We start from the raw sequence: 22,520 nt of genomic DNA on the forward strand, positions 1-22,520 counted from the left end.
TACAGTTCTCCTCAGACTGCTTTACTAAACTTCCCAACCTCACCGTGTCTGTATTGCCCTTCCTTTGCACATTTCTGTCACTTTCATTATGCTTGAAATACCTTTCCACTTTTGCAGTTTCTTTAGTCATGCTAAGAAGGTATGTCCTTTCTGCTGTGTTGTTTTGCTGTAATCAAGAGTTGCTTGGGGTGGAGTTTTTGTTCTACTTTTGTCAGTTCTTCCATTCAAAGTATCAGTTCCACAGAGCACATGCTCCTTTTGACAGGTCTGAACACCAAAAGTACTTACATGATGATAAAAGAATGGATGCATTTTTCAGCACAGAAAGAATTGCTCTGTGTGTCCTTTTCTTTGTATTTTTGTATTTATCTATATATATACCTAAGAGTGAGAATGTGTGTGTGTTATTTATTTCTCTGGATTTATATATATATAATATATGTACATATGTATGTGTATAAATTATAACACACACTCTGATAAAAACCAAAAACCTTCCTGCTGCTGGTCCATGCCTTCCTTGTGTTTCTCCAAGAGTGAAACAGACTTAGGCCCTGTCCCCCAGCAGGGGCAAAGTAATACAGTTAAACACTGCAAAAAACCCTCTCATGCTTGTTCTAAACTGTGTTTTGGGTGTTCTGCAGGAATTGGCATACAAGCTGTAGAGTTTTGGGGTTTTTTCCCCACCAAGTTTTTCACTTAGTGCATTAAAATCTAATCTTCAATCAGTCAAATGATAAGCAGCGGTTATCATTTCACAGGTCGAAGAAGAGGAAGAAATTCCAGAGCTTCCAGACCCATCTCTGGAAATGGGAATTTTGCCTAAAGAAATCAGGAAACTGGTGGAGAGAAGACGCCAAGTTAAGCAGTTAATGAAACAGCCAGATTTAAATCCTGACCTCTATTTACAGGTGTGTTTTATAGGACTCCATTGATTTTTCCCACTCTCCCCTTAAGTGCCCTGATCAGCCTTGTAGAATAGAGATGATTAGTAGGGAGCAGTGATTGTAATGTGCTTTATTTGTAGCCCATCACTGCTGCAGACTATAAAAAAAGCTGTGAATGTAATTGTGAGCATTAAGTTCTGTTCCCTGATGGCTGTGGTTGGATCATTTTTTCTGGTTGTGTTTCTTTTCAGTATGATATCAGACAGAAAGCTTTGAAACTCACTGCTAACAGCATGTATGGCTGCCTGGGATTTTCCTACAGCAGATTCTATGCCAAGCCTTTGGCTGCTTTGGTGACACATAAAGGGAGAGAGGTAAGTCATTAAACAGGTTGTACACACATGTAAAAAGGCTGAATTTAAGCCACCTGCTTTTTTTTTTTCATTGAATACAAGAATGGTTTTGTTCTTGAACCTGCTTTTGATTTGAGAACTCTTGAATTTATCTTTCTTGTGAAACTTTGGTTTCAGTGGGCCAGATTGTGATGATGACAGCAACAACAACAAAAAATCAAGGCTGCTTTCATTTACAATGAATGAAATTCAATTAATTTTCCATGAATTTGTAGTTCTGCTTGATGGGCTAGTCTTTGATTTGGTGGTATGCTTCAGCTTTGGATGAGCTTGCTTGTAGCCAGACTGTCCTGTGGCCTGAAACCCTAAAGTTTGTGATAGGGCAAGTTAATCATGGAGCCAATGGATTATGTATCAGGGCTTATTTTTGGAAGCTCTTTGTTCCTCAAAATAAAGTTTCTCATTAGCCTCATATTTTATTGTAAGAGTTGCACTTGACTTTATAGGCAGAATTACTCTTGCTATTGGTTAGGATGGTGGCTCAATACAGACCACATCACTTTTGTCCCTGTGAGAAAAATAATCTTTAGTGATCCAAAACATACCACTGATATACATTCATTGTCTTAAAACATGGTGATGTTTGATATTAGTTCCTTATAAAAGAGGATACTGAGCAGGAGTCTGCAAAGGTGCCAGGAACAGTTGTGTCAGGATGGCTGGTCAGCCTTTTGTTGATCAGGGAGATGGATGAGGTCACATCCCTGCTGACAGGCTCGTCCTCCCTGTGATGTGAGGGCACACCCACTTCACAATTCCCAGCTCAATTGCATTGGGGTGTTTTATTTCTGGTAACACATCTTTGTTTTTAATTATCTTCCTATCTAAACAGTTCTCTAGAGAGAACACTGCATTTGTTGTGTTCCCAATTTATGTAAGCAGTTATGTTTAATCTTACACATCTGTTTAACTCAGAAGTAATTTCCAAGTTTGGTAACTGCAAATGTGCCTTGCAGCCATGTGAATTCAGAAGTTAGTATTTCCTTTAATAAGGTATTGTGCTTGTTGATGGAAGATTCAACCTCATGTTGTCTATGAGGCTGGCATGCAAACCAGCTTTTAAAAGTGATGAATTCTACTTTTTTCTTTAGTTTTTTTTGTAATGATCTCCATGTGTGATATGGACCACCTGCCACAAACCTGCTGTTCTATGGATACTTAAGCTTTTGCCCTCTGTTAAGATGGGAAATACTTGTTGTTTGCACAGGGAGTTTATTCAGATTTGTCTGTAATGTATCAGCCATGAGATAACTATGTGAAATTCTGGTGTTCCTGCTTTATGTTCCAGAGTGATGGTGAAATGGGGAAATCCTAAATAGGTGCTACAGAATGTGTTAGGGAGTAATTAGAGATGGTTTCTCTCACATAGCTGATCCCTGGTTGGAAAAGATTTCTTCCCTCTTACATTCTGGTGGTGCTGGACCTGTGCTGGCTTCTGCCAAGCCTTTGCACACATTTGAGTTATTGCCACAGAAGATGACATGAGGACACCTTAATTTTCTGGTTTTAATGTTTTTTTGTTTGTTTGTTTTAAGTTGAAATATCTGATCTGGAAAAACATTACTTTAAATTTTTATATTAGTTTTTCTGTTCATAGGTTTCCTCTTACCACTCAGTTCTAATATAAAAGAAGTAAATGTTAGGTATCTGGAGGTTTGGGTTCTCTGTGAGAAAAGGTTAATTAAAAAGTAACTGTTATGGAAAATTTATGGTCTAAATTTAAATAGCCTTTTCTGATCTGCAATTAAAACCTTTTTTTTATACTGTTGTCAAGGGCACCTGAGTAAATGCAGGTAGGCTTGTAGAAATCTAAGTGGGAAAAATATTGTGTGGGATGAAAACTGAACTTAATATTTGCACTAACACAATTACAGTTCAATCGTAAGTCTTAGCAGAATAATTGAAAGTGAGAAATATGTATTTCATGTTGAAGTTGTTAAAGCTCATCCTAGCATCAAGTTTTAATGTAGGTGAGAATGAGTTTTGATGAGTCCTGTAAATGGATGCTTTTCATCTGTGTGATTGACAACCTTTCCCCTGAAGCTGTGGGAAGATTCAAGCACTTGATGTGTAGCTGAGTACCACCTCTCCTGGACTCTTAACTTCTCTTTGTGGTTTGGAGATGCTGGTGCAGTGGAAGCAGTGGAGCTGCCATGGGGTTCCTTATGGAGACTAAAAATACTCGATTGCACATTGCTGTTATAAAAACTTGTGTGACTATATCAGTGAACTTCTGAACTAGATTAGTAGAACTTGGCATGTTGACTTCATTTTGATGGCAGAAGTATTAAATGTGGTGTGGAAAAGTCATTTTTAAAAATAAGTCATATCATAGAAGTAGATGCTCCTTGGGGTCCCTTCAACCCAAACCATTCTACGATTCTGTGACAGTGTAATCCATGAAAGCTCAGTTCTCTTCAGTCAGCTGTAGAGAGATATGGACCAGTGCTTGATTTTTATTTTCCTTCAGGGAGGGAATAGAAATGTGACAAAGGCTTGCATCCCTGGCCAGGGGCAGGCTGGCTCCAGCAGAGTTGATCCTGTCTGTGTTCAGGGAGCGCCTTGGAGGGGACAGTGTGATAGCGGCGGGCAGGGTTCGCTAGATGGCGATAGAGACCTGGAGATCCTTCAGCAATTAACACTTATTTTTGTCAAAGTGTTTAAACCTTGATTATCTGCTTTTCCGATCGGGTCTTCCTTGTTTTTCATTTGTGGGTAATCTTTAACAGGGCCATATCAATGTGAGCTTGTCAGAATTTAGGTGTCACAGGTAGACTGCTAAGTTCTGGCGTGTTTTGGAAGTAAAAAAGACAAGAATTTGCAGTGGAAGTGAGTTAAGAAACTATAGCTCAGATCTGTTTGACCGTTTTGGCAAATGTAAATATTATTCTTTTTTGACTGTAAGAAATGCCTCAGTTCAGCAAAATTAAAAAAAATATTTAAAAATTCTACATTTGCAAGCCTTTGATCAGGAATTGGTTAGAGGGATTTCTGGACTTTGCCCTCCACCCCCCATGTTACTAAACCTTTGCCTGGACATTACTCTTGTTGTAACTATAGCAGTTGCTCGCATGGAAAAGTAATAGGAAAATATTTAATATATTTTTAGCTGTCCTTTAATGTAATTTAACAACTGGAAACAAGATGAGTCGGAGCTGTGCAAGCAGCCAGCTCTGCACCAGCAGGCACTGTGGGGTCATGCCGTTCCAGCCTCTCTAAAGGACAAGCCTTTTGATGAAGTGTCAGTTGTCTGGTTTCCTAAATGCAGGATGCCGTTTGCTGCAGGGTTCTCCTACAGAACAGCCAAGTTGTTGAGAGAATTTCACTGTAGACAGCTTGCTTGCTAATGGCTTTCACTCAGTGCTGAGGCCTTTTCCAGGTACTTGCTTTTTTTTCCATGTTGTTTTTTGCTGTTGCATATTTTTGCCCAAGCAGACTTGCCTTTGAAAGGAAAACAACACATTTGCTGTTTTCAGCAGTGCTGACAGGTAGACCTAGTGTTCAAATATGCGAACTAAAAGGGGGAAAGAGCCAATTGGGTTAATTCCAACTTTCTCATTCAGATCCTTTAGATACATTCTCAATTAATAATTAGTTTAAGGCCCTGGCAGTCAAAAGGAAAGAATAAAAGCATGTTATTGCTGCAGTCTGGGAGAAGAATGGATGAGGGAGGAGAAAAATGAAGTGGAGAAAGATGAGCTCATTTAAAAAAAATTAAGGGTAGGTAAGCAGGTTAATGGCCGTCTACTGTAATTATGATCTGTAAAGAAATCCAGGCATTTCTTTTTTTTCTAAAGTCTTGTTCATCCAGGGAAAATGATCATCAGCTGCTTTCTCTTGATTGCACCTAAAGCATTGGTTTTACAGTCTGCAAGGGTTGTCACGTGAATGAGGCAATTGACAGACTCCTGGTTTCTTCCATGTTGTACTGTGGGAGAAAGAGAATTGCTAAAAGAGGGAAAGGAGCCTCCTCATGTCTTGTTATAAGCATGCCATCCATATTTAAACAGGGAATGCAGCATCAATATAACAATTTTGGAAGGCATGGAACTTGATGGTGAAAGGCAAGGCAAAGAGTTTCTAATTGCTTTTAAATATGAAAATGGCAACCCAAAATCTTGGGAGAAATAATGCTAAATTGCTGCATTGTCCCAAAATGGGAACCATTGGGGTTAAATAATTTGCCACAGTTGTTAAATTTATCACTGTGTGTGCAACTGTGAGCCCGTGAAAAAGCTATGTATGTTACTCTGCATGCTGATATCCAAAACGAGTTGGAGTAGAGAAGGAGAGGCTGCATACAGTCTGGAACTGTGAACTGGGTACCGAGTAGTAGAAAAATTATGGATAATCTTTACATTTGTTGAAATATTATTGGTAGTCAAGTGCAGGAGATGACATCTGGTCTAATACAGAATTTATCATCTCCAAGGAGAGGAAACGAAACATTCCAATTAAGAAGAATGGCCAGATTATTTTGGGTGAGGAGGCAATTAGTGAGAAGGGGAAAAAAATATATTTCTTATTTTATTTTGGATGGCATGTTGGGTTTTTTTTCCCTGTGGACAGAAAGGTTTTATTTAATGGATATTCACCAAGAAATGTTTAGGAAGATTGATCAGATTTGGATTGATTGTTCAGCAAGTCAGATGAATAGAGAGACCTTTTTTCTTTCTTTTTTTTTTTTTACTGCTTATTTTAAGATTGTGCTATTACAAGAGGTGTGGTGCCTCTCACTTCCTGACTGCTGATTCCTGTGAATGGGTTAGAGCAATTGCATGGCCCCATGGTGAGTTGGATCAGCCTGGTGATCCGAGTTGAAAACTAACTCCAGAGGAAAACCAAATTGATTTCAGTTGGATCAATGGCTCAGTGACTCACTGTGTGCTCTGAGAGCTGGTGGAAAGCAGGAGGCTGGGAAGTGGGGGCAGGCCCAGTGTGACATGTAAGGGGTCAGGCATGACCAGCCATTTTTCAGCTCATATCTGACTGTGAAACTGTGGGTTTACTGTTAATATGATAACACATGGAGGCTTTCTTTAGTTGTTGTTTTCCTTCTTTTGTACTTTTGATTTTTTTCTTATGGTTTCCTATCTTGTATTTTTTTTCTCTCCTGCCAAAAGACACAGATTTTTTCCTTGCATCATATCTTAACCTGGCTGACCAGGTAGCAAGAAGATTTCCTCACCCAGAAGTGTGGTAAAACTGAGAACCAGAGTAATGGGAAGAGCAAGGTCTCTGGAACATTTTCTGTATCTGAGCTGTAACAGTATATTAGAAGCTGTATGTGTTGGGTAGAGAGCTGGCACCTCAAGATTAGGGGAGGTAGAAATGTCTCACCCTATCCAGTGGTAACAGGAAAGACTCTCAGGTGTTCAGTAAAGTATTGGGGAATGCACTTGAATCCTGCACCCTCCAAAGTCTGCCATGCTTCAGAATTACAAAAGAAATTCTTTAAACCTGTCTAGAATATTGTGGGGATTAACAGAGATCCTTTATGGTTCTCTTGTAGAGGTTTCTTATTAAAAGGGAGACACAGGAGCACAGGTGCTTCACCATGAAGGTTGAGAGCTTGAGCAGTATCACACCACCATTGGCAAACTGCCTTGGTTCTGTCTGCAAACACATTTGTTTTCCAAACCCCCCTGTTAAGGTCAGAAGAATACAAATGCTAACTGCTGCTTTAATGTTTTTCTCCAGCCTGTATATTTGATAGCACTACATGTCTTTGCAGTATGCATTTTCTTAGTTCATTAGTAGCTTGCCCAAAAATCCTTGGGGTTTTGAGACTTCTGCAGAAGTTATTCTTTAGTATCTTATTGCCTCACTCATTTTCATCATGCATTTATCTTAAATTGAATGTTGGCTTGTTCCAGAAACCCTGGGCTTGGATACCTAGATGGCAATAAAGTTTTTGAAATAAAAGATACTTCAAACACGAGTTAAAAATAATTTTCATTTTCAAGCACTATTCCTAAGAGGATAGAAAAACAGTCTCACTGAAGTGTCTGTCTCCCATGAGACTTAAATAAATATTCATACTGTCCTTCAAAGATATGACACCTTGATCTCATTATCAAAAATGTTCATATATATATATATATTTCCCGGGAATCTTGCCCACTGTGCAATAGCTGACTTTTTTCACCACAAATTCTATTAGAAACTTTTAGTTCCATCCACAATGAAATGATCTGTTCTTTTTCTTCTTGGATAAATACTCACTTGAGCCTACTAGGTCTGTTCTTTTCGGGTAGTGGTTTCAGGATGGTGATGATCCTACTTAGACATATAGGAGGAGGCTGAAATCTGGGTTTCTTCACTCTGGATAAAATTTTTGAGGATGGAATTAACTGATCTTCAACAGCCTGAAAGGGGATGTCTAGAAGAAGCCAGACTCTTCCCAGAGTCTTGCATCAGGCATGTCTAGCCCTGTCTGGGGCCAGAGGTTGGGTTCAATGATGTCCAGAGATCCCTTCAAACCAAAGTTGGTTTATAACCATCAGCTTAGAAGTTCTTGTAATTCTCATTGAGATTTATCACCAAAGTCAGCAAGATCCAACAGATGAAACTCATCATTTGAAGGGAAGAAAACTGGAAGAGTGAAGATACATCAGCAGTGATACTTGTTCTTACCAGGCTGTTTTGGTTTCAGGGCTAAAAAGGTAATATTTGAGTACTTCAAATGCAGGTTTTGCTGTATAGATTAGGTGATGTGGTCTCTTGCATGTTATGTCCTTTCACTGGGCCTGTGCCAGGATTCATTGGCTTAATTTAGAAGATAAGCATGAACAGCTTATGCTATTTTCAGCACCGAAATATACTTATGGGACAGATGAAAGAGTTTGTTAAGACCTTTATTTATCTGTGAAAGATGGACTGTATCTACTGCTGCAATTGCAATACTTTGTAAGGATATGGCAGATCTTGGTGGGCAGCATCAGGAATTCTGGTTGGAACAAGGGACTCTGGAGATGTAGGTGTAGTTTAACAAGCTGGGGCATACCTGATCTCTTAACACTAGCAAGGAAGGTTGTAAGTCAGGCATGCAGCCTAAGGTAATTTGTTCTGACTCCCTTTGAAGTAGAAGGAGAGCGGTGTCCAAGCTGGATGAAATAAATCCCCCAAATTTTGGAGCTTGATCAGTGATTGAGAGACACCAGCATTATGCTTACTCTCTGTTGTTTTTCCTTCCAGCAGTTATACATGATGTAATGCAGGAGATGTTTGGGTTGTGTTGTCTTTAGCTTCAGACTGTGCCTTTTATCAGATACAGGTAAGGTTTCAGAGAGAAGGATTAAATTATATATGTTGATATCTGCTTTGCAATTTGATATTAGTTTTTGCTAATTTGAACCACTAGGAATATTTGCTCCTTAAAATCCTATTTCAGCACCTGGAATAGTTAAAAAAATAGAATAAAAAATAAATTAAAATACCCATTTCCCTTTGCCTTTCCTGTTAGTTCCTTCTTTGTTTTCATATGTTTTAACTGGCAGCCTTTAGAAAGAGCAAGAGCTTATCAAGCAGTGCTCATCAAAAATATGCAATGATGGGACATCATTTGAATCTTATTGCAGGATTTAGTACCTGACAGTCATTTCTCTCTGAGCTTGTGCTAGTCTTGGTAGTTACATGAGACTTTTAAAATTTGGATTCTGATGATTGATAAGCTGTGGTTTAAAAACAAAAAAAAAGGCAAAAAATGTTAATGCCTTCTTTCCAATTATTTGCCTATTTCATGAAACAGAGCAGAAATTCCCATGTTTGAACTATTGGAAGTTACCAGAAAAGTAGGACAGTGTAATAATCTGCTTTAATGAAGTTCAGGCTCATTATTCCTGAAATGACTGGGTAACATAGAGGAGACCTTGAGGTAGAGACTTTTTTTTTTTCTTTTTTTTTTTTTTAATCCAAGGAAAGTGAAACTGCAGAACAGTTGTCAGGAAGAGGGGCAGCAATTCTAAAGTAAGGGCTCTGTACTTGGGCTGCTTTGCCCTTCTGACTTCTTCTCTGTGCACTGCTGTTTAATTGGGCAATACCACACTTTGCACACTAAAAATTTCTTCCCTGTATTCTGTGATTTCACTGCAAAAAACGTTTCCAGTGTGAACTTCAGTTTTCTTCCTTGATGCTTTTAATTTTTTCTGGAATATTCAACTGTCGCAAGCTTTGTGCTGGAATTTGGAATTAGCAGGTGGAAGACTGGCATAAAAGCACAGGAATGTCTTAGTCCTGTGCTGGAGTGCATGCAGCCTCCTGGTTCATTTTGTCCTGGCTGGAATTTTACTTGTTGAATATAGAACTTCCTTGGTCATACCCTTTGATTTTTGGACAAACCAGATTTAAATCAATGACCAGTGTTTTAGTTTTCATGTGACTGTCTTAATTTCTTCCATTTCTTCCTCATCTCTCTCAGAACTCACTATCATCTTTGAACTTAGGTAAATACCATTATTGTATTTGCTCAGAAATCTTTTGGTTTCTTTAAATTGTAATTGCACCTCTGCATTGATGTTTAATATGTATGGTACCTGGGTTTTTTGGTTCAATGCATAGCTTCATATTTTTCAACTTTGAGTTAGAAGTGGTTCATCCTGGGGATAAAGGAAAATCAATGAGAAGCATGTACTTAGACTGAGAACCCCTGCAGAAAGCTTTGATTAGAGAAAAGCTTCAGATCTGACTCTTGCACACAATTGTCCATCAGGTCACGAGTCATTTTTATATGTACGAGTGTGCCACGGTTGGTAGGGGTGGAAAGGGTCTGTTCCATCATCTGTTAGCAAAATGTGTACATAGTCCCTTCAGCACACACACACACACACACACACACCTCTTGGTGATTTTTGTTGTTGTTGAAGGCTGTTGTCCTTCAAGAAGTCACTACTAATTTTAATTTTGCAGTGTTTTGATCTGACTGCTTTTTGTGATCACTAATTTTTAATAGAAGTGGAAGATGAGCCTGCCTTCAGTAAAATGTGTTAATTGACAGGTGTCCCAAAGTTCTGCATTCTTGGCAGTGGTCCAGGATGACAGAGCAGTAATGACTTAGAAACTGCTATTCCTTCCTGGAGCAAGGATTGGAGGAAATCTGTGGAGTTATTAACTACTAGTCTCTTCTAACAGATTGTGAGAAGATCATTATGGCATCTAATTAGTTGAGATTACATCCTTTATGCAGAATGTTTGGGTTTTTTTAAATTCCTTTACATGCTGTCTTGTGACTTGCACTATTAGGGTTTTTTTTCTCCTCTCTTCAGTGTTCTGGATGGTTACTCTGAGGATTTGAGTAAGGGATCATGTTCCTATCTCTGTGTGGTGTCATTAGCACAGCTATTTAAATGTTATCTGGAACCCATTTACCAGATCTGTCAGTTGCTGCTTAGTTCAGTGGAAATGCTTTTATGTAAATCACAGAACAATACTTCTGACTTGTAGCAAGATTGGGCTGAATTTGGGGAACTGAAACACTTCATCCTGGAATAAAAATGTCTTGCTGAATCAAGGGTAGATTATGAAAGCTGCCACCTTTAAAAAGTGTATTATGCTAACATATGTATATGTATAAATTGAATTAGCTGTGATACTCCTACAGTGAGAAACTTCCCACTGATTCTAAAAAAAAAATAAGGAAAAGCTGACACACATGAAATTTTCCTCCCAATTTGCATGCTAGCTCTTCAGCTGATCTTAGAATATTTGGAATTGAGGCCTGATGGGGTACAGGGCAGATGCTTTCCTTCTGCTTTCTCATAATTTCTTAATGAAAGTAGTTCCTTCTCTGGCCCAGAGAGAGTTGCATTTTATAGGGATCTAGTGGCATTTTATAATTATTTAATTGCTCTTAGGCTTCTGTAGAAGATAACCACATATTTTTATTTCATTCAAATAAAAATAACCTTCCCTTCCCTCCCACCCTCCTTCAGTGTGCTGACCTTTTGCCATCCCATATTTTGGAGGTAGGTTTTGAACTTGAAGAAAATAATTATGGAAATTTCTCATCTTTCATATATGAGCAGCTCATGTAGTTCTGGGTTTTCTTCAGAAGGATGGGTGTCTGACATGGTGACCAAGGAAAGATTAATTAACTGTGGCTTTTGTTTGTCTGTCTCAGTTTTCAGCCCGGAGTGTAAGCTTGTGTCACTTTGCTCTGTTATAAATACTGCGTTAAATTACAGCAATTTTTTTAAGAAACTGTTTGATTTTTTGCCAGGGATTCCTGAGCCATTTAGTAAGAGTTTGAGGGATCCTATTCCTTCTCTGAAAATCAGTGCCAATTTTGGACTGTGCAGCTGTCCCAACTTCCTTTTTATTAGTTTTCACTCTAGGAATAAATTTTTGTTGTCTGATATTTATTATATTAGCATATTTAAAGTCAGCTATTTCCTTCCCCCCACATAGCTCTTGCTTTACTTTTCTCCCCTTTAGATTTTTTTTAACATGGAAAAAGAGATGGATCTTCCAGAGGAGATCTGATGGTAAAGCAGTATGAAGTGGCATTTATGTGACTATTCCAGAAATGATCCTTCTGTTATTCCATACAGTACTGCATAGCTTTTGGCTCAGCTGGCCTGCATAATAGGGGATAGCCTCCCTGCTAAGCCAAGCAGCTCCTCTGTGCTTTGAAGAGCACGTCAGGCATGTGTGGTAGTAGATTATCACAATTATCAAGTATCAGTTCTGACTTAGGATTTGTCCCTGGCCTTTTCCATCTTAACTTGAGGAAAGTCTGTTCTGTGACTGTCTGTCAGCCCCTCTCTCTGAGAAGAACTGTGGTTAATAGTTTATTAATAGTTTATGTTGTACATAGAGCATTAGAGACTTGCTATATAGCTCTTGAGCATAGAGGGGTATTTTGCAGTTTTATATAAACAAGATGCTCCTTTCATCATTTAATCTCTTTTGGACTGACACTGTTGGAAGCAGACATTGTCAATGGGTTTGTTGTGGCTCAGTAAGTGTTTCTTAGCTTTAAAAAAAACCCCAACCAACTTTTTAAATGCTTTGCATAATATAGAGTTGTTGGATTTTGTCTTTAATTTTTGGCATTTGTGTCGTGGCCAGTAGTTGTTTTAGGACTACAGTTATCTACCATGAAGAGACCAGCTATACTTGTTCCCTGGAAGGAAGACTTGATGCTCTCTGAGGTTCTGAGCTGTTACAATGAATGTTGGGAGAGAGGGAGTTTGGGAAAACCTGAGCCAATATGCATATGCATAATGAAAAACCTCTTTTACATGTTTTGCTTTTAACTGCTTTTGAAATGAAATGTGTGTAGGTCCTTAAATATTAAGTTGGCAGTCCTTAGTGTTCAGAAAAAAAAGCAGCATGAGCTGCAGATACTTTGTTTATGGCAAGTAGTTGGTTTTCTTTTTGTTATTTTATCTCTGTTTTCCTCTTTCCTGTTTTCCATGTCTGCTTCCCAGACCAGTAATTGAATGTGCTTCTTGGTGTGTGCTTGCTTGGGCATAGGGGTGGAACAAAGGGAGATGTGGAATTGTTGGTGGGATAGTTCAAAAGGAGATTAACTGTCCAAAAATGCTAGCAGCTCCTCTGATAATTGCAGTGTCTTGAAGTTAATTTGTGAACATGAAAACATGGAAGTTATTTTTACCTCCTTGCTTAGTTCAGTCAGTGTGTCAAGAAGTTAAATGTCAAGAATAAAATGATCTAGAGAAGATAGCCGTGAGTCTTCAAGTCACAAAAATAACCTGGAAACACTGGATGCTCAGAACTGGTGAAGAGAAATACTGCATCACACTAAAGGACAAGCAACTTTGTAATTCCATTCATTGAGTCCAAAAGTGTACAAGAGTTCAAAAAAGATTGGATAATTAGTCCTCTTCTGTACATACAACTAAAACAGAAAAATTTATCGAACTCCCTAAGCCAAACTTGAGAGTCACTGCCAGGATTTAAGCAAATTTTTACTCACTGGGAGCTGAGAAGGAAGCTTCTCCTGGGGAAAAGGGCTTCACGTGCTTTGCTGAGCTGCACCTGATACTGGACTTTCTGGGAAAGAAATGTAGATGGGTTACACATGAAGTCTGCATGTTAGGGTGACAATCACTGTCTAACTAGGTTTGGGTTTTCATTTTGTGTTTGGGGTGTTTTTTCTTTATTATTTTTTCTACAGAAGAGAGCAGCTGGGTAAGATCTGTGGGAGTTGTGCTTCCAACTCTGCTCCTTTTTTGCTGATGCCTTGTGTTGAACTCTTCCTGGAGGATGAAATGTCTCTTGGCACATTTGTTGCCATCTGCTGTTTGTCTCTGTTGATAAGGCTTAGTTAGCACTTTTCCTAGGAAAGTGCATGACATAGTTTCAAAAACTGCTCCATTTACCTGTTGCTGTGGGACTAGGCACATGTTTTCCAGCTGGTACATATCATTACAGTTTCAGATGACAAACATGAAAAATGATAATTGAAGCTACAAGCCTATTACGTAGTAAGCTTTAATTAGTTAAACTGCTTCGTATTAGTTTACCATTGGCGCTAATGCTCTTGAAATTAATTGGCACTAAAGGGGGTTCAAAGTTTATATGCAATCATTGCTGTTATAATGTGCTATATTACTAGGTAACTTGGCTTATTAGGTGATTTTGTTCTCAATTATTGCTGCAAGTCAACAAGGACAGAGCAATTATCTCAAAAACAATAGCCTTGCTCCCAAGACAGATGTGAGCAGACCCTTCCCGAGGAGTTCTGCAGTGTTCTAGCAAATAGGCAGGGGAAGGAGATCTGCATATGTCACCCAGCAGCAGATGGGGAAGATATTTAGAAAGTAGAATAGCACACTTTCAGATCTTCTGTTATGCTAATAAAGTTTTTGTGTGAGAACACAGCAATGTCAGTCTATCAATGACATCAACCCCTGGCATGTGCAGGGCATCAAAGCAAACACAGAATGCCTTTGTATGCATAGCTGGACAGTGTAAGCCAGTTGCTACTGGAGTGAAGGTCATCTCTCATTTTCCTAGAATAGACTGAATACCTAGCATACACACTGATTAAACTTTGCTTCTTCTGAACACAGGTTGTGTCTTTGTTAAAATGGAAAATTGAAAGTAATGGGAATTTGTAGACCCCATAGGAATTTCACTTTTAAGTTGTTAATACACTGTGTGCCACTGGTGTAGTATAATATGGCTTATATCAGCCTACAGGCATCTCATAGAAGAAATAAAAAAATTGAGTGGATTAATATTACCTAGTAAGTATAATACTGAAAATATAATAATTATTAATTAATAACTGTTTAATTCCTATGCACAAATTTAAAATGGTAGAGTTCACATCAGAAATTAATTACAAATGCAGATGACTTTCCTGAATGGAAAAAGGAAAAATTACAGTGGTGAAAGTGTGGAATAGTGTGACTGAGCAGTGCAAATGTGCATCTCTTGTTGGTTACTCCCAAAAATGCCTTCAGGAGAAGGTTCATTGAATCTTCAGATTTTAAGTGTCTCAATCTGAGTTCTGATACTATTCTAAGCCTCTCTTTACAGCCAGCATGTAAATCTTTATTTAGGGCCATCTTTCAGCAACTGCACACAGCAGGTCAGGTATTTATTCCATCCCAGGAAACTGCTGTTTCCAGAAATAAAAAAGGGTAACCACTACATCTCCCTAATTTTCTCTGTCACTTATTTACTTAGAGTTTGAGAAGTTTTGCAGGAGCATATTTGTGAATGGACATGCCTTGTGTGAATTTTAAAGATGTCACGGTGTTTCAAGTGATAAAGGTGGATAATTACTTTGAATGGTAGGCTGCTGGAAATATCTGTGGAATTTTACAGTGGATGATTCTTTGTAACTGCAGTGATTTTGCCCTCTTTGAGCAGTATCAGTTTGTGAGTCAGAATCTTGAGTATGTGGAGATATTATAATGACTTTAAACACTGATGCACATAGGATCAGCTGTGTAGGAATAGTCCTGGAGATAGGAATTCATTTGGGGTATTTTAAGCTAAGGTGTTAAATCTAGTTCTTAGGATTTTTTTGTTGTTCTATTCTTTAGTATTTACAATTATGACATCTAATTGTAAATTATCTCTTTTAGGAGATTGTAGATCCCCAGAATAAAAAACATGAAGAATGCAGAAAAAACAACCCTTGTGACTTTCACAAAACTATCATTCTTCAGGCTAGGGGTTACAAATGTGGAAGTACAGGGCACTGCAGCTCCATTTATGTGCAACCTATGAAGATACAGAGAAACCTAAGTGGCTGTTTTGTTTGTTTCGCTTTTTTCTGTAAGGAAGGAAAAAAAGAATACTTTGTTAAATCATTGCACTGTAGATGTGATGATTTTAAAGGTATCTCTTAGGTGTGCCTATTTGACAACGTAGAGGGCTCCTCAGGAGTGGATTAATTTTGATATTTTAGCCTTGAAACCAAGTTTCTGCGTTTGAATCTACTAAAACTGTTGGTGTCATGTGTCTAATAACCCTGAATCTGCTTGAATAATGATAAAGCCTCCTACTTAGTCTGTCTACCTGAAGGGAATAACCAAGCAGCCATCGTGACAATATTGCTCTGAGCCAACAAAATACATGTTTCCCAGGAGTTTGCTTTGAAGCATGGATTATTTTTAAGGCAGTAGTGAGAAGTGCTCTGAAATGAGGCTCAATGAGGAACAAGTATCTATCTCGAGTTGTTTGTCATGGCCAGTGAAGTTGAATAAAAACAAATCAAAAACCAAGATAACCCAACTTCACCTTATTTAAAAGATAGCAAGATGTCCATCCTTATGAATAGGATTATGTGATGTATGTTTTGGGGGCCAGGGCTGGATTTCTTAGAAGACCATTCTGCCATGCAGCAATCTACAGGCTGCTTCAGTTTTGCTCCATAAGTCTTGAAGCAGTTGAGTTTTTTGGGCTTCCTGCTGTGACAGAGACCATTGCTAGTCACAGGAACCAAGAACCAAAATGTTGCAGATGTCTGATGTCCCAAACATGTGTGAATCAATGTGGAATCTCTAATGCATCTCTTCATTCTCTTTCCTCCTCATTGTGGTATAAATTCTCTTGTATAATCAGTTTCTTGTGTTTGTTGGTGCAGATTCAGAGTTGGCAGCATAAATGAGCCAACTCATTTCTCAGCTTCATGGTGGAGGAATTGCATGGAGGTGGTGGTGGATTTCCCATAATTTGTGTTAATGAGGGTCCCTCCCATGGTTTGCTTCTAAAAATTATGCTGTCACTCAACCTGAAGTTACAAGCTTGAGGTAGACTCTATTTAGTTAAATTTTATGGCCCATGTGTGGTTGAGGAAGGCCAATTAGGAATCACTGCAGTCTTCTGCCACACTGAAATATTGAAATTTATGTGACATGTTTTGGATAAAATTTTAATGAAATGGATGCCTTTCATAAAGGCAACTCTATGCAGTTATAAAAAGTTGTGTGTGCTTGGCAAGAGAGGAACTGTGTATTACTCACTTGGCATAGCATAAAAATATTTGTACTTAAAAATTAGTATTCAGTAACTAATTTAGACCTTTTATTATTTTCCTTATTTAATGCAGGGGGGTTTCTTTGTTTATGTACTAAATGTTTAGGAAAGATTTCAGGTGGTTCCTACGCATGTGTGCATGATCTGATATCTTGAGTTTGCTTTGCTGTAGTGTACATCTGTGTGAAGCATTTGCAAGGAAAAAGTGATGTTTTCCTTAGCTCAGTCTTGAAGAGTTTACTGTTTATTTTATTGTTATAACTCTGATCATCAGTTTGTCTCTTTCCTCAGATCATACTTGTGCTTAAGAGGGATTGAATCACCTGTGCTATAATTCACCTCTGAATATGCTAATAAATTTTGTGTGCTTTTATGTTTTCTGGTTTCTGAATAGTACCTTGTGCCATGAATTTTTATGGGATTAAATAAAAATTTTAAACAGAAAAACTCCCGATGTAGTAAACAGAAGTATCTTTAAATGAGTAATTCCTGCAGCTTTTAGTGATGCTTACTGCAAGTTGCCAGTTTTTAAGGCTCTTGAGTGAAATAGGAGGTTGGGACCAGAAGAGAGGTTGGACTGCAGCCTGTTTAGATGAACTTTTTGTACTAGCTGGGGAACATTTTTGAAGTATACATTGGAGACTTGAGGGCTTTTGCTATTGGAATGGTCCAAGGTTTTTTGGATAGCAGATATGCCCTTGTGAAGAAGGTGAATTGCAAGAAGGGGACCCTGTGACCCTGGTGGGTCAATGCTGTGCCATGACTGAAGACTGTGTTGTCCCAATGCTCTGGGTAAAGTTGGTGGTCAGAGACATTTCCTGATGTGCAGCAAAGCATTGTTAATCCCAGTGCCTGAACCCATAAGAAGGTCCCAAGTAGTTAGAAACTAAGAGTGGATGGATTATACCAGGCCTGAGTGCCTGAGCATGGCTCATAAAAAAAAACCAAACCAAAGGGCTCTCTTACCCCAAGTGTCACATAGTTAATATTTAGAAAAGAAGTAGTTCTAATTATATTTGTTTTCCTCTTTCCTGTTCTCTGCTTTTCTTTTACCTTAACATACCAAGAAGTAACTCTTGAAGTGGTGCATTGGCTCGTATGTATAAGCATATTATTATAGGGTAATTTAGTCATGCCCCTGTAGTATATGGGATTCTGGATGCTGTATGACACTTGGGGTTGGATGATAAATGGCCTTGAAGATCCCTTCCACCCCAAGCCATTCTATGACTCTTTAGGGTGGGAATTTTTTTTGGTGGAGGAAAGAACTTTGGAGCAGGGCTTACATGCTTTTATCTGTATAAAAAACATTGGAGGTGCATTATAGAACTGGATTTTGCCTCTCCCTGACTTGCCTTCCTTGTAAATTCTGTTTTTTAATGTCTCCCTTTCTCTTCTTCCCTCCTCTCCTCCCCAAAGTGTTTCCTCTGCCAAAACATCCACATTTTATGTTTTTTATCACTTTCCAAATTTGCCATAACCACTGCTCTCATTTCTAAGGCTTTCAAGTTGAATGCCATGTTGGTTATAGATGAAGGTGGGAGCCTGGAGTTATGTTACCAAAGCTGTTGAGTAAAAGTCAACTCTCCCACCTGTTTGACCTATAGTGAGGTTTTTGGGGTAGGTGAGGAGGGGATGCAGGAGGGGGAGAACAGGCTGCTACTGAACACCAGGATGGTGCAGGTGCCCGCCAGCAGCATCACCTGACTGTTCCAAACTGTCTTCTCAGAGTACAAAAATGGGATTTGCTGCCCAGACTCTGGCTTGTGTTCTGGCTAGACCAAATTGAAGGGCCTATTTCTATGGGGGGAGCAAGCACCTGCTTTTCCCTGGGAGGGAGAAAGGGGAGGGATGTTGTTCTGGATCTGTCAGGACACTCTGGCCATGTGTAGTGGTCGGCATGTTCTGTGCTAGTGCTCCATTTATTCTTTCCTGCACTGCTCTTTCAGCCCACCCGAGCAGTTTGCTGGCAGCTCCCCAGTGCACACACTGCTTGTGGTTTGTTGCTGCAGGAGCTGAGGTGACTTGCACCATTACATGGAAGATTAAGTAGTGTCTTCCTTCAGTGTATTTCTCTGTAGGCAGTTTTTTGTGACATCCCCAAGCGCTTTCACCATCCATCTGTGTGTAGATGTTTGAGCTGTCTGTTACCACTTAGCCTGTTGTTTTGGAGGTGTGATTTCCTGGCTTTCTCCCTGCTCTGCTCTAGACAGGCTAGAGTGTCCTTGAACCTGCTCTCCCCTTTCTGAAACGAAGAATGAGAAGCCTTTGGGCAGCTTAAGTGTCGGCCATGTTGCAGCTGACAGGAAACTGATCTGGTGCTTGGCCCCGCTGCAGCCGGGGCTGCCAGTGGCATGTGCTGGGCTCTGCAAGCCCTGCCAGGGCCAGGGGGTCATGCTCAGGGCCCCCTGTGCCCTCTGCAAGGTGCAGCCTGGCTGTAGATGTGGTCAGAAATCGCCGTCTGCCCCAAAATGTTGTGGCTGTTTGCCACAGCTGCCCATCCTGTCAAAGCAGTGACTGGTCTCGGGGTTAAAGGTTGGTGAAAACTGTTGCTAACTTGAGATGATTGATGTTGGAAAACTAATTAGGGAGCAAGGGCAATTAATTTGATCACTTGTACTGGTTTCTCTTACGGGTTTTGAAAGACTTTGCTGAGCTTCTTTCATCTGCTTCTTTTTAATTGAAGGAGGGATGTGTTTCTAGTGGACTGCTTCCAAGAGGAAAGACAAGGTAAATTCATAAGCAGTGTTTGAATTTACTTGTGTGATTATCCAGAGGCTGGCAGGGAGGTTCCTGTTTTGCTTAGGGAGGGAAATGTCAGACACCCTGGAGAAATTTTCCTATGAAATACTTAGTGACATAGTTGGGATCTCGTTGACCATGCTCTGCCACAGGAGGTGTTCTCTGTAGTTGGGGAGGTAACAGAGGAGTGTTAAAAGGGTATTCTGGTAACATTACTTTGGCTTATTCAATTGCTGATGACAAGACAATGTGTTTCCACTTTGGTCCATGCTGCTAAAGTGTAATATAATTATTTGTATTAGACACCAGCCACCTGTTAATATCGTTCTTCTAAAGGTCATTGTGTGGTGCCTTGCTGTCTGAAATTAACGGCCCTGTATCAGGTTTGTTGGTAACTCTTTTGTGTGACACAGGACAAGTGTTTGTGGGGAAAGAATGTGAACCTGATACCCTGATGGCCAAGGGAGAGGAGAGGACCAGGGACATGCTCTGCTGCTGCTATTGTTGTGCCACCAGGCCAGGGCTGGAAAACAGGCAGCTTCCTTGTGAGGTGCTTTCATCTAGCACAGTCCTTGTTTGGAACAAAACCAACCTGCAGTAATTTACCAAGAGAAGTAGACTGATATCCATAAATCCAGGCTTTCTGGTACCCTGGATGTGGAGGGAACACTGTATTCCTAGCCTGGGCTTTAAAGGAGAGGGGGGGTGCTGCTCCACTGGCTGTTAGTCCTCCTAATGCCATGTAAGGAAAGTGAGGTGATGATAATGTAACTGTGCTTGGTGACAATAGGTAGATGCTTGATAAATTATGTGAAAACATATGGTCTTGGCAGTTAACCTTAATCCTTGTGTTGGATTATTTTATTAATGTCTGTACAGTGAGCTGAAAATGCAAAGCACTGTACCATTGAGAAATCTTGACCTTGCTAACTGAAATTTTTCAATTAATTTTGCTGAAAAAAGGGTGGTATGCATTTAACTTGAACTTTCACTCTTCCCACCTGACCTAGTATTAGCTTTTGAGAGAGGCAGGGGACAGGTAGGACTTGGAGATGAACTTATTTCTTGCTTATTTCTTGTATCCTGTTCATGAAGCAGATGCAAGTGACTGCTGCTGTAGGGGCTCAGCTAAATGACTTTATTTTCAAATTTCCAGAAAATGAAAGCTTCAGCTGCCAAAAGAACAAAACAAAGCACCTGGTTTACCACATGGCGTAGGACATTCCAGCACTTGTGAAGAGGGAGGGTTGGCTTGAAGCCATCTATATTCCAGTGTCATTAGTAACTGCTGCTAACTGTTGGATTGAATTACTGGCTGAGAAAGAGCAAGGGCTTTTAGAGTCTTCTCTGCAATTGAAAATAGTCACATGAAAAACTCCCATTACTGACAATTTTATAAGGAATAAGGATCTCACTCTATCAGTTGCATATTTATTGGCTCAAACCATTTGAGGCTCATTATGCGCATGTAGATAACTCGTTGTGGTTGTTTGAAAAGGTTCATTAGGGTCTTCAAGAATTCTGGCTTTATAAAAATCTAATTCATTATTTCTGCAGTGAAAGAGTTAATGAAGGATCACTTGTGGCTTTTAATTTTCAGCTAATTAAAAAGAACGTCTGTTTTTGCCTTGACACTTGTCGTTAAAAGTGCCAAATATAGGAATTTTTTTTGTGTGTGAGTTGAAGGGTGAGGAGGAGGGGGAAAAGTTACATGTAAATCATTTAGCCATTAACCTAATGTGGTGGATTTATAAATCCTATTACTATAAGCCCTTTTCATTTCCACTGAGGCCTGACGTGTGCTTGATCCTGCTAATGTAAAATTCATTCTGTCTAAGTGATTACTGAAGTAAGACATTTTAGTCAATTTTAATCAGATTGTGTGATACTTGCTTGAACACCAACGTTAAGTAAGATATGGACACAGTTTGGCCATGTCTTAATTAGCCTTACAAATCAGACTAGGAATCAATCAGTGAGCCAAGTCTATGAACCTTTTGACACCTAATGCTTTCTGTGGGGGGAAAAACCATCTATGCTGAGGGCTGAAAATACAGGGCTTGGAAGCAAGATTAAGATTGTAATTTGGTGTTCTTGCTTTATGGTGTGCTTGGCAGGCCCTCACAGTGTGCAAGTCCTTTGCAGTGCAGCCCTCATTGGTGTTTCAGAGTTGAGGCCAGTGGGGTGCTTCCCACAGCCCATCATAAATTCCTGTCCCCGCAGCAGGAGCAGCAATTGGAGTATTTTTCTGAAGCTGCTTCTGCACCAAGATACATCTGTTATTTTGGTGGGGGGTGGGGTGAGGGACAGCTTATTTTAAAATGTAACCTCCTCCATCCAGGTGTTCACTGGGGACTAGAGACTTGGATTTGTGGGACATCTGTGTTTCTTGGAATTAGCTGGCCCTGTTTTCCCTATAGGGAAGCATTAGAATGGAAGATCTGCCTCATAAGCCCTTCAAATATTGGTCACTGTTGAGATCAGAGGTGGTTTTTCTGAAATGTCATCCTTTGGTACGACAAGTAAAGACTTTGCTGTTTTTCTTGGATCACTGCTTTTTCAGTAGGCTGACATGAGCCTCAAACTGATTTTCAGTCATGTTAGTTGACCCAGTTTTTGAAGACTCGTTACTAGCCAATATTTTTTCTGTTCTAATCATGTAGAATTTCTGTATTGGTAACAACTTTTTTGGCATTTTCTTCTAATATGTGGACCATTTTCTCTTATTACCAAGATACTTGAAAAACTTGCCATGTTCTTGTAGGATTCTGTAAAAGTCTTTGGTCTTTTTTCCCCCCTGCCCTCCTCTTTTGCTTATCGTGTCTTCTGCGGCATGGTGGAAAGCCTTAGGAGAAAAAAGCTGCTTGAAGTATATGGAAATTAAAATGTTTAGTACCAGAGACAGCTGATGTTCTCCCAAAGTAGGCAACATCTTTTGCAGAAGTCCCAGCTGCACATGGCATTGTGTCATTGCTGAGAATTCTGTAACCTGGTCAAAGACAAGTCCAGTAAAAATCAC

The 22,520-nt window shown here is 39.5% G+C and overlaps 1 protein-coding gene across 1 annotated transcript in view; it reads left to right on the top strand.

The window, feature by feature from the left end:
- Window positions 1-22,520, top strand: part of POLA1 (DNA polymerase alpha 1, catalytic subunit) — a 185,530-nt gene that overhangs the window by 30,574 nt on the left and 132,436 nt on the right. The window contains 2 exon segments of the mRNA XM_066545449.1: window positions 762-911; window positions 1,139-1,261. Of these exon segments, the coding sequence (XP_066401546.1) occupies window positions 762-911; window positions 1,139-1,261 (273 nt within the window).

Source organism: Molothrus aeneus, chromosome 2, assembly GCF_037042795.1.
Source record: "Molothrus aeneus isolate 106 chromosome 2, BPBGC_Maene_1.0, whole genome shotgun sequence".
Classification (NCBI taxonomy): Eukaryota; Metazoa; Chordata; class Aves; order Passeriformes; family Icteridae; genus Molothrus; species Molothrus aeneus.